This window comes from Helianthus annuus, chromosome 10 (assembly GCF_002127325.2).
Source record: "Helianthus annuus cultivar XRQ/B chromosome 10, HanXRQr2.0-SUNRISE, whole genome shotgun sequence".
NCBI lineage: Eukaryota > Viridiplantae > Streptophyta > Magnoliopsida > Asterales > Asteraceae > Helianthus > Helianthus annuus.
In genome coordinates this window covers 48,111,615-48,125,566 of record NC_035442.2, presented here as the reverse complement: position 1 = coordinate 48,125,566, position 13,952 = coordinate 48,111,615, and the positions used below count along the sequence as shown (strand labels likewise).

The 13,952-nt window shown below is 39.2% G+C and overlaps 2 protein-coding genes across 2 annotated transcripts; both read left to right on the top strand.

Annotated features, from left to right (window-relative positions):
* Positions 1 to 1,014: 1,014 nt before the first annotated feature.
* Positions 1,015 to 2,543, top strand: LOC110882344 (calphotin-like). Its single transcript, XM_022130389.1, has 2 exons — positions 1,015 to 1,637; positions 1,703 to 2,543. The coding sequence occupies exons 1-2, from the start codon at positions 1,015 to 1,017 to the stop codon at positions 2,541 to 2,543; spliced, it is 1,464 nt and encodes a 487-aa protein (XP_021986081.1).
* An 8,800-nt stretch (positions 2,544 to 11,343) lies between these two features.
* LOC118482620 lies at positions 11,344 to 11,736 on the top strand. Its single transcript, XM_035978183.1, has one exon. The coding sequence runs from the start codon at positions 11,344 to 11,346 to the stop codon at positions 11,734 to 11,736; it is 393 nt and encodes a 130-aa protein (XP_035834076.1).
* The last annotated feature ends 2,216 nt before the right edge of the window (positions 11,737 to 13,952 follow it).

Genomic DNA, 13,952 nt, shown 5'->3' with positions numbered 1-13,952 from the left:
ATATTGGTCAGGTCATGGTAAGTCTAGTAAATATGCATATATAATAATATCCATCAACCACATAACATCCCATGTTATAATATAGCACAAATAATTCAACAAAGCATGTAGTGAGAACGTTGCCATTGAGCTTACGTTAATCATGGCCACAATATAGTTTTTACATGTTTTACAATACATCATACATCAAAATAAGATCATAGGGTTACATCACCCCCAAAAATACAAGTGTGCAATTGTGTCAAGCTGCGTAGTGAATGAGGATGTCATCCAGGTTTAGGAGGTGTAACCCTTACCTAGACGGGTTACATGTCTTTAAACCGCGTATTATTTAAGTCTTTTGTTGTGTCATGTGAACACGTTTTAATCTTGTCATGGTTGTAACTTGTTTTGCGTGTCGACATTTTCAAACAATGATGTTGTGGTATCTTTAAACTTAATGAATGGAAGATCATCTTGTGTTTTATTTTCATATAGCATTGTTATGATTGTTGCTATGGTATTAAGAAGTCACACCAATTAAACCCACGCTTCCGCAAAAGTCAGGGTGTGACAGCTTGGTATCAGAGCCTCGATCATAGCGAACTAGGATTCTTTCTCGAGTCTAGACTATGATCACTAGGGCTCTCACGAAAACATTTTTACATTGCATACACGAAACGTCCAGATCCTGGGTACAAACATTTTTACAAACAAAAGGCATAAATACACTTTTCAAAATTTATATTTCAGTCTTAGAGACTGAGGGAGTTCAGCCTTAGAGGCTGGGGAGGTTCAGTCTTAGAGACTGAGGGGTTCAATCTTAGAGATTGGGGATGTTAGTCTTAGAGCCTGGGAGGTTTGGTCTTAGAGACCAGGGAGTTAGACTGAGAGGCTAGGGAGTTCAGTCTGAGAGACTGGGAGGGATAGTCTGGGGAAGACTAGGAGGATTACTTGCTTGCATTATTGTGACTTACATGTTTACTTGATTATATGTTGATATATGTGCATATGCATGGTTGTGTTACAGACACTATGGCTTCTTCTTCCGATACTGGAGTATCAGACACGTTGGACCCCATGGCCATTGTATTGGACGATGAGATACTATCCGAGGGAGAGGTTTACACGTCGGATACCACAAGCACAGATGATGACGACCAGCCGTTTGCCCTGCCAGACGTTGCACCTTTAGCTGATGGTCCTGTTGATAGGGATGAGGTTCAGCCCGCTGATGGCATTCTAGCTGAGGATCTACCTCTTGCTGAGATCCCTGCTCCTGCTCCACTTGCCGCATTTCCCGTAGAGGATTTGCCACTCGATGTTATGTCCGATGACGACATCGATCTTTTCGAGGGTCCCCCTGAGGACGACCATGAGGGTGGGGCCCCGATTGCTGATGATGTCGTCATTCCTATTGATCAGGCTCCTGTGGAGGAGGCTCCTTCTGATTCACCTGGTCCAGACTTGTTCGAGTCTGTGGCGTCCGCTTCCTTGCATGACCGGGGCGTGCAGCACTACCCGCCTGGCGCTGACTCAGACATAGCGATGTCAGCTGCACCTGGTTCACACCCCGAGTTTGAGTTTGATCCTGAGTACGAGATCGAGTTTATTCCTTTAGACCTGCCATTGGAGGCACCAGTGGCTCCTATTGATCAGTTTCTTGATATGCCTGCCGACTTTGATATGGCCTTTGCTGACCCTGAGCCTGTCATGGCACCAGAGAGCCTGTTGTTGCTCATGACCCTGTACTCATGCACGACTCTATTCTTGATGATGCTCCAGTCGTGGCACCGCCTGTTGTGGATGCACCAGCTATTGCACCACCTATTGTTGATATTCCCATTATTGCACCACCAGTGGTGGATGTTCCTATTACTGATGCACCCGCTCTTGCACCACCTGTTGTCGACCATGCACCATTTGCCACGCCTGTCGACCCTCGATACGCTGACACCCGTAATGGGTGGATCGACGACGATGATGATTACCCACCGTTTGTGCTACTAGTCACTCCTCCTGTAGCACCTGTTTCCGCATCTATTGATGTTCCATTTTTCCACCCACACATCTCGGATGTCCATCGCACCGACCTTCCCATTACATTCCTCCAGGACATTCCTCCACCATGTCCTGGGGAGGGATCATTGAGGCAGCAGCCTGCCTTTGTTCCACTCGTATCGTCATCCGTTCCGTTCATGTCCCAGTTCCCTCACACTACACCATCTTTTGTACCTTCGGGCGAGCCGTTTCTGTGGGCTTCGCGCAATGTTATGTCGTTATCAGACCCGTATCACCAGTTCCATGTTGGATACACTATAGAGGAAATACTTGCATCCCTGCAGCTACAACAGGATGCTGTGAGTCGTCGAGTCGGGGAGTTAGAGAGGGCTCCACGTCCTCCATGTCACTGTCAGACTCCTTTTGCCGCACCACACACTCCCCTCCCGCTACCCCCTGATTCGGATGTTCGTTTCCTTACACCTGAGCAGCAGATTGCCTATTTACTGCGCGTTATTCATGCCCTTGAGGAGGATTGGGTGCACATGCGTCGTTTGCTCTGATACCAAGCTGTCACACCCTGGCCTTTGCGTAAGCGTGGGTTTAATTGGTGGGTGACTTCTATACCATAACAACAATCATAGCAATGCTATATGAAAATAAAACACAAGATGATCATCCATTCATTAAGTTTAAAGATACCACAACATCATTGTTTGAAAATATCGACACATAAAACAAGTTACAACCATGACAAGATTAAAAAGTGTTCACATGACACAACAAAAGACTTAAACAATACGCGGTTTAAAGACATGTAACCCGTCCAGGTAAGGGTTACACCTCCTAAACCTGGATGACATCGTTATTCACTATGCAGCTTGACACAATTGCACACTTCGCCAGATCCATTAATTTCCTGAAATACATGTAGTTTGAAAAATCAACAAAAGTTGAGCGAGTTCATGTAAAAGTGAGTATGTATAAGCCTTCAAAGTATGAATAAAAGTCCCTGGTATGTAGCAATAAGGAAAAAGAGATCACCAATGGGTTGCAAAGCCACTGGTATGTGTGAAAAGGTGCAAGAAGACTCAAACCAGCAAATTTGTTACCGGGCTTCGGCTATAAGACACAGTCACCTCTATGGGCCGCCCCGGCCTCATGGGTGTGGGCTCGCTACACCCAAATAGATCTATCACTTATGTCCCTCGGTCCTAACAACAAGGATTGATGGCCTTAAGTGTTGTACCCACCCTTCACATGATCTAGTAGTAAACCCTCCTTAAGCTAACCATACCATGTAATAAACGTTTGTAATAATTGTAACATGTATTTCACCCCCAAAGTATAAAACTGAAATCTGTTAAAAGAAAAGGGGGACATGAACACACATTACTGCGTCCTCTGAATCGAATCGTCAACCCAAACTCTGTCTGCTACGCGACGACCTACACGTACTAATGTCTATTAGACGAACGGGCCGTCCCTTGGCTTAGGGTTTAATGTTTTTGAGTTGCGACTCTTAAGTTTCCGAATATTATTCCAAGTTATAATGATTAGTTAAAATAATTATCTTAACTTTAAATTATATTTTGTGTTGGAATAATCGTTAAACAATATTTCGTATTCATACTTCACAAGTATTTTAACTTCGTGTTTCCTTCCCAACGATGGGGGTATTTATACATGTATTATTGAAATTCCGAAAAATATACTTTAAGTCCAACTTAGAAAAATATATTTAAATTATTTGTCCAAAAACATCTTAATTCAAAATATATATATTTTTTCCAAAAATAATATATTTTACTTCATTAATTTCCAAAATAATATTTTACCAAAAATGTATGGGTAAGTGTATTTTCTGAAATATTACATAAGTTACGTTTTAGCGTTCAGTTTTGCGATAACAATGCGTAACCTAAATATTCATCCCGTGAAAGTTTTGGTATTATTTTGGAGTTTTAATTTCCCATGATATGTATTAGGTTATATTACTTTACCCTAAAAATAATATAACTAGTTCACAAAATAAACAAATAGTCACACAAGTCTCTTGTATAAAATATATACTTATCCATTTTTATTTGTAAAATCGACCTCCGATAGTTGGTATTTTGTAACAAAAACGATGGCGTAGTTTATTTTGGAAACTAAGTTAAAAATTATGTTTGTAAACACTTGTTAGAAAAATATTTTCTAAGTGTTGGATTTTTAGAAAAATTTCGCCAGAGTTTCCTTTGTAAATGGAGGTGTCCATGCTTTTAAGCATATCATTTTCTTTTAAAAATTCATTCAACAATCGTCAACAAGTTATTAGACAACATTACACTAACCAAGTGCAAAACAATGCACTTTACATAACGACATGAATTTGGTTTTTAGTAAAAACACATAGTAACTTAGTGGGGTGTTTAGTGGGTTTAGTTACCCTCCAAAGTGTGTTTATTTTTGTTAAAATCTTACTCTCGGGGTTTTTAGATGTTCACAACTAGTGAACTTATTTTACAAAAATATCTATTCACAATATTTTCATGTTTCACTTGCATTCTTATACTCTTTTTAATTCCAAAAATATTGTTTATGCAAGTAAAGTTATGATCCTTCAAACCCGTCTTTTTAACTTGGTTAGTTTTAGAAAAATCATCATCAAAACTTGGGTTTACAAGTTTACTAGCTCACTAGATTCATTATTTTCAAGAAAGTCATCTACTTTCAAGTTCATGTCTTCACTAGTGGGTGATTATTTCATGCACACAATATCATCCCTAACTTGTTTAGTCATGTTTTTAATCATAACTTTAACAAGCTTCATAGGATGTCTAACCATCATGTTACTAGTAATTATCAAGATATCAACAACATAACCGAAACAACTTCATTTTATCAAGTTTTCATCTTATTACATCATCATATTAGTTTTATGTTCAAGACTTATCTTTATGATTTTTAGTGTTTTTGTAGTTACATCATAATATAACCATTAACCACCATAAATATAAAATATGAGAAGATCAAAGAAGCTTACTACTAGCTTTGAAGCTAGGGAAGAAACACTAGAGAAAAACGGGTGGATAAAAGCTTGTGGTTAAGGTCCTTCACGATTCGAGTGTTCCACACCTTCTAAAATGGCTCCTTGCACCTTGTAATATACTTGGAGTGTTTGATTGCAAAATGAAAATGGTTGGTGGTGACTAGGGGGTTCGGCCGAAACTTTGCAAGAGGGGAAAGGAACTGATTTTCTTTTGTAGTGGAGGATATGATGTTGGTTATTTTATAATTCAAACTCTTTATCCATTGGATTAAATGTTGGGGTAAGTACAAGCATAAATCAAATCACATCTTAAACAAGATTGCATGGGGATGTGATGAACCTTTGAGATGGCCACACGGGGAGCCAAAAATCAGCCAAGGATTAGGGGGTTTAGTGTAAGTTGAATGATGACTAAATGATTTAGATAGGGGTGCTAGGTGTAAATGTGGATGGTGAGTGCAAGTCCAATCAAAATCTTCATATTCCCCATGTAATCACTTAGGAACTTGCAAGATTTATAAAAAATCTTGATTTATAAAAAATCTTGTAATGGGTCCCATGGGGACGGTTACTATATGAGGGGGGGGGGGGTAGATGTAAGTTTGTGGGTAAATAAGCTAATTAGTGGGAGTTTAATATCATGTCTAGTGTTTTGCGTGTACCGGGTATTATGTAAGGTGTTATAGTGCTCGGGGACCATAACTAGCTCAGAAAAAGTGTAAGGTGTTATAGTGCTCGGGGACCATACAACCCCACTGCGCAAGAGTTGAAATCCATCAAGTCTGAAAAGACTTGGATGGAAGTTTGTTTTCCATAAAGTCTAAGGACTATGCCGGAGATCCCAAGTTTATATCGTGGATCAGGAATCGGCATCATTCTAGTGTTTAAATGTTTGTTTGAAAATTTTGAATTGTATTTGATGTTTGCAGGTTGAAGGACTACGCCGGAGCTTCCATGTTGGTAAGTGCGAAGTAGGAATCGGCACTTTGATGGGTAAAATGTAGATGATTCATTCCTACATGTGGTATTAGTTTGCTATACATACAAGTGGTATAAAGGGTGTTTAATTGCAAATGGTAACTCAGGGACATTAAGTTGTACTTGATTTACTATTCATATGAGATTGATAAACAAGATGATGAACCATATCCCCATGCTTCATAAGTGGTAAACTTAAAAGTGGTAAACACAAACTCATTTTCCGGAAAAATCATTTTGATTAAAAACAAACTTAAGTGTTTTGAGATCTAAATGAGAAAATGGTTTGTGATAGGGGGAGTTCAGATTGTTTATGCTGAGTGAATGGCGATTTGATGTGATTCGATGTCAGTTGTCTAGTTTATGTATAGTTTGTTTACTTTTCATGTTTCAAGTAGGTCAAGAATTTAGTTATTTTCAAATTTCCTTTGAAATGTGTTTGTATTTTAGGGGGAGTAGGGAAATTTCAGAAAATCCAAAAACATTTGAAAATTTGAAAAAGCCAAAAACATGATAAAATTCAAAAATAAGTGTTGTTGTGAAAAGAGGAAATGATAGTACATCAGTAGGCTGTCACAACATGCTAAAGAAATGTAAAGATAAAATGTGATAAACAATCTCACTGAAGGATGTGCCAGTAGGTTTTTACACAATTAGTAATTTGTGATGAGATATAAACTTAATTTCAAACTTGCTTGTTCTGTGGGTTAACACAAGCTTGGATATATAGGTAACCCCTGAAATCTTGTTTGAAAGGTCCCTTATTCTGAGATACTAGGTCTTTATGCTCAGTGATATCTGGGGTATTATCCCGGGACTTCTGCTGTATGGAAGTACTGACCTAGTCCCCGGATAATGCTTTCCGCAAAAAGCTTGAAACATAGCTTCACCCTCAGCATGCTGATGAAACAATAAAATTGATAGTCGCTGCTGTTGAAATTAAAAGATCCTCTAAAGGGGACACACCATAAGTCGAAGCCGTCATCTCTCTGCGTATACGGAAGTATCGACCTGAGCTCTCACGGCACTCGCATCTAACCCCTATACAGATATCAACTGTGGTATATTCACCTGTAAGACTGAATATTGGGATCTAGATACGGGAGTATATTCAAGTAGTAAGACACATGAATAAGTCAGTATCTAAGACATTAACATCGTATCTCAGATCAATTGAACTTTGTGTAAAAATTTCAGTGGACACAATATACTGACAATCTAGGTGAATTGTTTAGAACTGAAAATGAAATCAAGCCTAACGGTGTTAGTGACATGTCTTTAAACTGATATGATCCTCTTACATGAACCCACAAAAATATGTTTTGTAAAAAGTTTATTTTTTTATTTTCATATTTCTACAAGTGGTGTCAACTTCTTTACAAAAATCCAAAAAGATTTTGTGTATTTTAGTATAATTTTTTTGAAAAAGTCAAAAAGATTTTCGACAACTGATGTTGGAAAGCTGATTTTCAAAATTCCAAATGCTAAACATGATGACATTGTTGTGAGGGGAAGAGTGTAAAATTGTTAAAACATAGTTTTCAAATCAACAAGTGGTTCATCATATGCAAATGATTTGAGGGAGAATTGTAGTTGGTGCATATGTTATGAGAGTGAATTAGTGTTAGTGCACTTAAATGTTAAATTTAGAAATCTTATTGCTGGGTTAAGAATGTGCAGGTTTTAGCTAGGTTTCGATTCCTGAAAACCTATGTTTGAGTCAGGCTGATCAATCCTGAAATCCTGTATAGGCAAGACAACGATCCTGAAGATTTGCTGAAGAACAAAGGAATGCCAGCAAATCGAGAGGGGGAGTCTAAAGATACCTGAGCAGAATGAGAGTAAGAAGAATCTGTTTGGTGGCGAGAGAAAAGCCCAGAGACTGATCAAGACAGAAGATGTGAAGTCACAGCATGATGATGAACGACTCCATCAACATCTGAGGGGGAGTCTGCTGGTGCACTACATCTGTTGATTTCGTCTTGGATCGAGTCATATATTGTTTTGTATAGATTAGGGCTCAATATACGAGAAAATAGGAGAATGTATGTGTTTAGGAGAAGGTTTCGCTTAAATGGTCTTAGAAGGTTTCGCTTGTATGTCAAATGATTGGTTTCGCTTGAGCATTCACATAAGGTTTCGCTTGTGTGAACATGACACTTCAAGCGAAACCTGAACACTATATATACCATTGAAGCGAATTCATTTGTAACGTTTGTGATTTCCATACCGAGGTGCTGTCGGTGTGACGTTTGAGCTGTAAACGTTGATAAATCAATACAACAATTGATTAAAGTGAAGAACAAGCTATTTCTACCTACGTTTCTTGTTATTCCGCACCTGAAACATAGGAGATTTCCTCTGAACGACTCGTCAGGTCGAGATCACGATCCTACAACTGGAATGTCTTCTATCTTTGGTTCAGCGGCCTCTTTATCAACGATATGTGCCAAGAAGGCATCACATCCCTTCCTCAAACACTTTCGAGGTTTTAGGCAGCTAATGATCCTTAATGGCGTATCGCGCTTTTCTCCATGAACCACAATCGTCTCTCCATCTGTCATTGGGATGTGAATGGTCTTCTCGTGACAAACAATCTCGGCTTTATTACTTGACAACCAATCCATCCCTACCACCACGTCGAAGGTTCCCAACTCGACTGGTAGTAGATCTAGTGTAAATTCATGCCCCCCCCAGCTCTATCACGCATCCTCTGATGACTTCAATCGTTTCAACTAGCTTTCCATTAGCCAGTTCAATTGAGTACAGAATGTCTAATTTACTAGCAGTTAACCCAAGCATGTTCTTAAATTCTAACGATACGAAACTATAATCGGCACCAGTATCAAACGGTACAGATACAAAGCATTGATTTATAGGGAACGTACCAGTGACAACGTTTGGATCTTGGCGCGCTTCCCTTGCGCCAATGTTGAAGACTCTTCCTTGCGCTTGGTTTAGTTTCGGGCATTCCCTTTTAAAGTGCCCGACGTCACCACAATTGAAACACCCCGGTCCTCGACCATTCCCATTTCCATTTCTACCTTGAGCGTTGTTTTGGTTGCGATTTCCATTCCCAGCTTGGTTCGCAAAATTTCCACGGTTTCCATTTCCGCCATTTCCTCTCTGTTGGCGGTTTCCATTACCATTCCCATAGCCTCGATTACCACCACGCCCAGCACCAGTTCCGGCCCAACATGTATCCTTCGAGTGGCCGTTCTTCCCACATGACTCACATTTCCTTAATCTGCATTGGCCGGAATGATGGCGCTGGCATACCTCACACTTGGGCAGAGTGCCCATGTGCCCCTTTCCTTTGTTCTCAACACCGGTTTTAGCCCTGGCCGGTGCGCTTATCTCACCCTTTTTGTTTGAACTGCTGGTGCCTTGTTTGAAGTTGGTGAACTTCCGTTTGTTCTCCCCCGAAGACTCCACAAGGGTCTCCTTCTTCTTCTGATCGGAAATTGAGAATTTTTTCAGTCGAATAGCTTCCTCGGTAAGTGCCACACTGAGATCAATGGCTTCAGTAATGGTTGCCAGTTTTGACGGTGTAACCATGCTCATAATCTGAGGTGCTAATCCCCAGATGAATCGCTCTACGCGTTTGAATTCGGGCGTGACCATATACGGCACCACATGGGAGAGATCATGAAACCTCTGAACATATTCGGTGATTTTTGGGCCTTCCATCTTTAGGTTCCAGAATTTCGTTTCTAGCTTTTGTATCTCAGCCCGCGAACAATACTTCTTCCTCATGAGCTCCTTTAGCTCATTCCATGTTAACGCATATGCCGCCGCTTCTCCCAATGTTTGCACTTGCAGATTCCACCATGAAGGGCACCATCCAGAAAAGCCCTGAGATGTATGTAACTTGTTGCTGGGGAGCACACTTGCTCATCCTGAGGACAGAATCCGTCTTTTCTGCCCACCTGACGAAAGCAACAGCACCTCCAATGCCGTCGAAATTTACGGGCTTACAGTCAAGAAATTGTTTGTAGGTGCACCCTGCACATACGTTAGTATTTACAGATGGTATTAGCGGATGTGCTAGAAATATCCAAATGTATCATAATGTGTCTCAAGCGACTTGGACATTACCATTGGGTGGGTTGTTATTGTTGTTGTTGTTGTTGTTTGATGTGTTCCTGCTTGTTTCTGCTTGGGAGGCCGCATACTGTGTTATAGCTGCGGCAATTAGCCCCTGGAGTTCCGCCTCAGTAGTAGGCAGGTGTGCGTTTCGTCGTGGTGGCATCTTCTAAAAGATGATCATATTGGTCAGGTCATAGTAAGTCTAGTAAACATGCATATATAATAATATCCATTAACCACATAACATCCCATGTTATAATATAACACAAATAATTCAACAAAGCATGTAGTGAGAACGTTGCCATTGAGCTTTCGTTAATCATGGCCACAATATAGTTTTTACATGTTTTACAATACATCATACATCAAAATAAGGTCATATGGTTACATCACCCCCAAAAATACAAGTGTGCAATTGTGTCAAGCTGCGTAGTGAATGAGGATGTCATCCAGGTTTAGGAGGTGTAATTGTGTCAAGCTGCGTAGTGAATAATGATGTCATCCAGGTTTAGGAGGTGTAACCCTTACCTGGACGGGTTACATGTCTTTAAACCGCGTATTATTTAAGTCTTTTGTTGTGTCATGTGAACACGTTTTAATCTTGTCATGGTTGTAACTTGTTTTGTGTGTCGACATTTTCAAACAATGATGTTGTGGTATCTTTAAACTTAATTAATGGATGATCATCTTGTGTTTTATTTTCATATAGCATTGTTATGATTGTTGCTATGGTATTAAGAAGTCACACCAACTAAACCCACGCTTCCGCAAAAGCCAGGGTGTGACAGCTTGGTATCAAAGCCTCGATCATAGCGAACTAGGATTCTTTCTCGAGTCTAGACTATGATCACTAGGGCTCTCACGAAAACATTTTTACATTGCATACACGAAACGTCCAGATCTAGGGTACAAACATTTTTACATTGCATACACGAAACGTCCAGATCTAGGGTACAAACTTTTCAAAATTTATATTTCAGTCTTAGAGACTGAGGGAGTTCAGCCTTAGAGGCTGGGGAGGTTCAGTCTTAGAGACTGAGGGGTTCAATCTTAGAGATTGGGGATGTTAGTCTTAGAGACTGGGAAGTTTGGTCTTAGAGACCAGGGAGTTAGTCTGAGAGGCTAGGGAGTTCAGTCTGAGAGACTGGGAGGGATAGTCTGGGGAAGATTAGGAGGATTACTTGCTTGCATTATTGTGACTTACATGTTTACTTGATTATATGTTGATATATGTGCATATGCGTGGTTGTGTTACAGACACTATGGCTTCTTCTTCCGATACTGGAGTATCAGACACGTTGGACCCCATGGCCATTGTATCGGACGATGAGATACTATCCGAGGGAGAGGTTTACACGTTGGACACCACGAGCACAGATGATGACGACTTCCAGCCGTTTGCCCTGCCAGACGTTGCACCTTTAGCTGATGGTCCTGTTGATAGGGATGAGGTCCAGCCCGCTGATGGTATTCTAGCTGGGGATCTACCTCTTGCTGAGATCCCTGCTCCTGCTCCACTTGCCGCATTTCCCGTAGAGGATTTGCCACTCGATGTTATGTCCGATGACGACATCGATCTTTTCGAGGGTCCCCCTGAGGACGACCATGAGGGTGGGGCCCCGATTGCTGATGATGTTGCCATTCCTATTGAATAAAAGTCCCTGGTATGTAGCAATAAGGAAAAAGAGATCACCAATGGGTTGCAAAGCCACTGGTATGTGTGAAAAGGTGCAGGAAGACTCAAACTCGCAAATTTGTTCCCGGACTTCGGCTATAAGACACAGTCACCTCTATGGGCCGCCCCAGCGTCATGGGTGTGGGCTCGCTACACCCAAATAGATCTATCACTTATGTCCCTCGGTCCTAACAACAAGGATTGATGGCCTTAAGTGTTGTACCCACCCTTCACATGATCTAGTAGTAAACCCTCCTTAAGCTAACCATACCATGTAATAAACGTTTGTAATAATTGTAACATGTATTTCACCCCCGAAGTATAAAACTAAAATCTGTTAAAAGAAAAGGGGGACATGAACTCACATTACTGCGTCCTCTGAATCGAATCGTCAACCCAAACTCTGTCTGCTACGCGACGACCTACACGTACTAATGTCTATTAGACGAACGGGCCGTCCCTTGGCTTAGGGTTTAATGTTTTTGAGTTGCAACTCTTAAGTTTCCGAATATTATTCCAAGTTATAATGATTAGTTAAAATAATTATCTTAACTTTAAATTATATTTTGTGTTGGAATAATTCGTATTCATACTTCACAAGTATTTTAACTTTGTATTTCCTTCCCAACGATGGGGGTATTTATACATGTATTATAGAAATTCCGAAAAATATACTTTAAGTCCCACTTAGAAAAATATATTTAAATTATTTGTCCAAAAACATCTTAATTCAAAATATATATATTTTTTCCAAAAATAATATATTTTACTTCATTAATTTCCAAAATAATATTTTACCAAAAATGTATGGGTAAGTGTATTTTCTTAAATATTACATAAGTTACGTTTTAGCGTTCAGTTTTGCGATAACAATGCATAACCTAAATATTCATCCCGTGAAAGTTTTGGTATTATTTTGGAGTTGTAATTTCCCATGATATGTATTAGGTTATATTACTTTACCATAAAAATAATATAACTAGTTCACAAAATAAACAAATAGTCACACAAGTCTCTTGTATAAAATATATACTTATCCGTTTTTATTTGTAAAATCGACCTCCGATACTTGGTATTTTGTAACAAAAACGATGGCGTTGTTTATTTTGGAAACTAAGTTAAAAATTATGTTTGTAATCACTTGTTAGAAAAATATTTTCCAAGTGTTGGATTTTTAGAAAAATTTCGCCAGAGTTTCATTTGTAAACGGAGGTGTCCATGCTTTAAAGCATATCGTTTTCTTTTAAAAATTCACTCAACAATCATCAACATGTTATTAGACAACATTACACTAACCAAGTGCAAAACAATGCACTTTACATAACAACATGAACTTGGTTTTTAGTAAAAACACATAGTAACTTAGTGGGGTGTTTAGTGGGTCTAGTTACCCTCCATAGTGTGTTTATTTTTGTTAAAATCTTACTCTCGGGGTTTTTAGATGTTCACAACTAGTGAACTTATTTTACAAAAATATCTATTCACAATATTTTCATGTTTCACTTGCATTCTTATACTCTTTTTAATTCCAAAAATAATGTTTATGCAAGTAAAGTTATGATCCTTCAAACCCGTCTTTTTAACTTGGTTAGTTTTAGAAAAATCATCATCAAGACTTGGGTTTACAAGTTTACTAGTTCACTAGATTCATTATTTTCAAGAAAGTCATCTACTTTCAAGTTCATGTCTTCACTAGTGGGTGATTATTTCATGCACACAATATCATCCCTAACTTGTTTAGTCATGTTTTTAATCATAACTTTAACAAGCTTCATAGGATGTCTAACCATCATGTTACTAGTAATTATCAAGATATCAACAACATAACCGAAACAACTTCATTTTATCAAGTTTTCATCTTATTACATCATCATATTAGTTTTATGTTCAAGACTTATCTTTATGATTTTTAGTGTTTTTGTAGTTACATCATTATATAACCATTAACCACCATAAATATAAAATATGAGAAGATCAAAGAAGCTTACTACTAGCTTTGAAGCTAGGGAAGAAACACTAGAGAAAAACGGGTGGATAAAAGCTTGTGGTTGAGGTCCTTCACGATTCGAGTGTTCCACACCTTCTAAAATGGCTCCTTGCACCTTGTAATATACTTGGAGTGTTTGATTGCAAAATGAAAATGGTTGGTGGTGACTAGGGGGTTCGGCCGAAACTTTGCAAGAGGGGAAAGGAAGT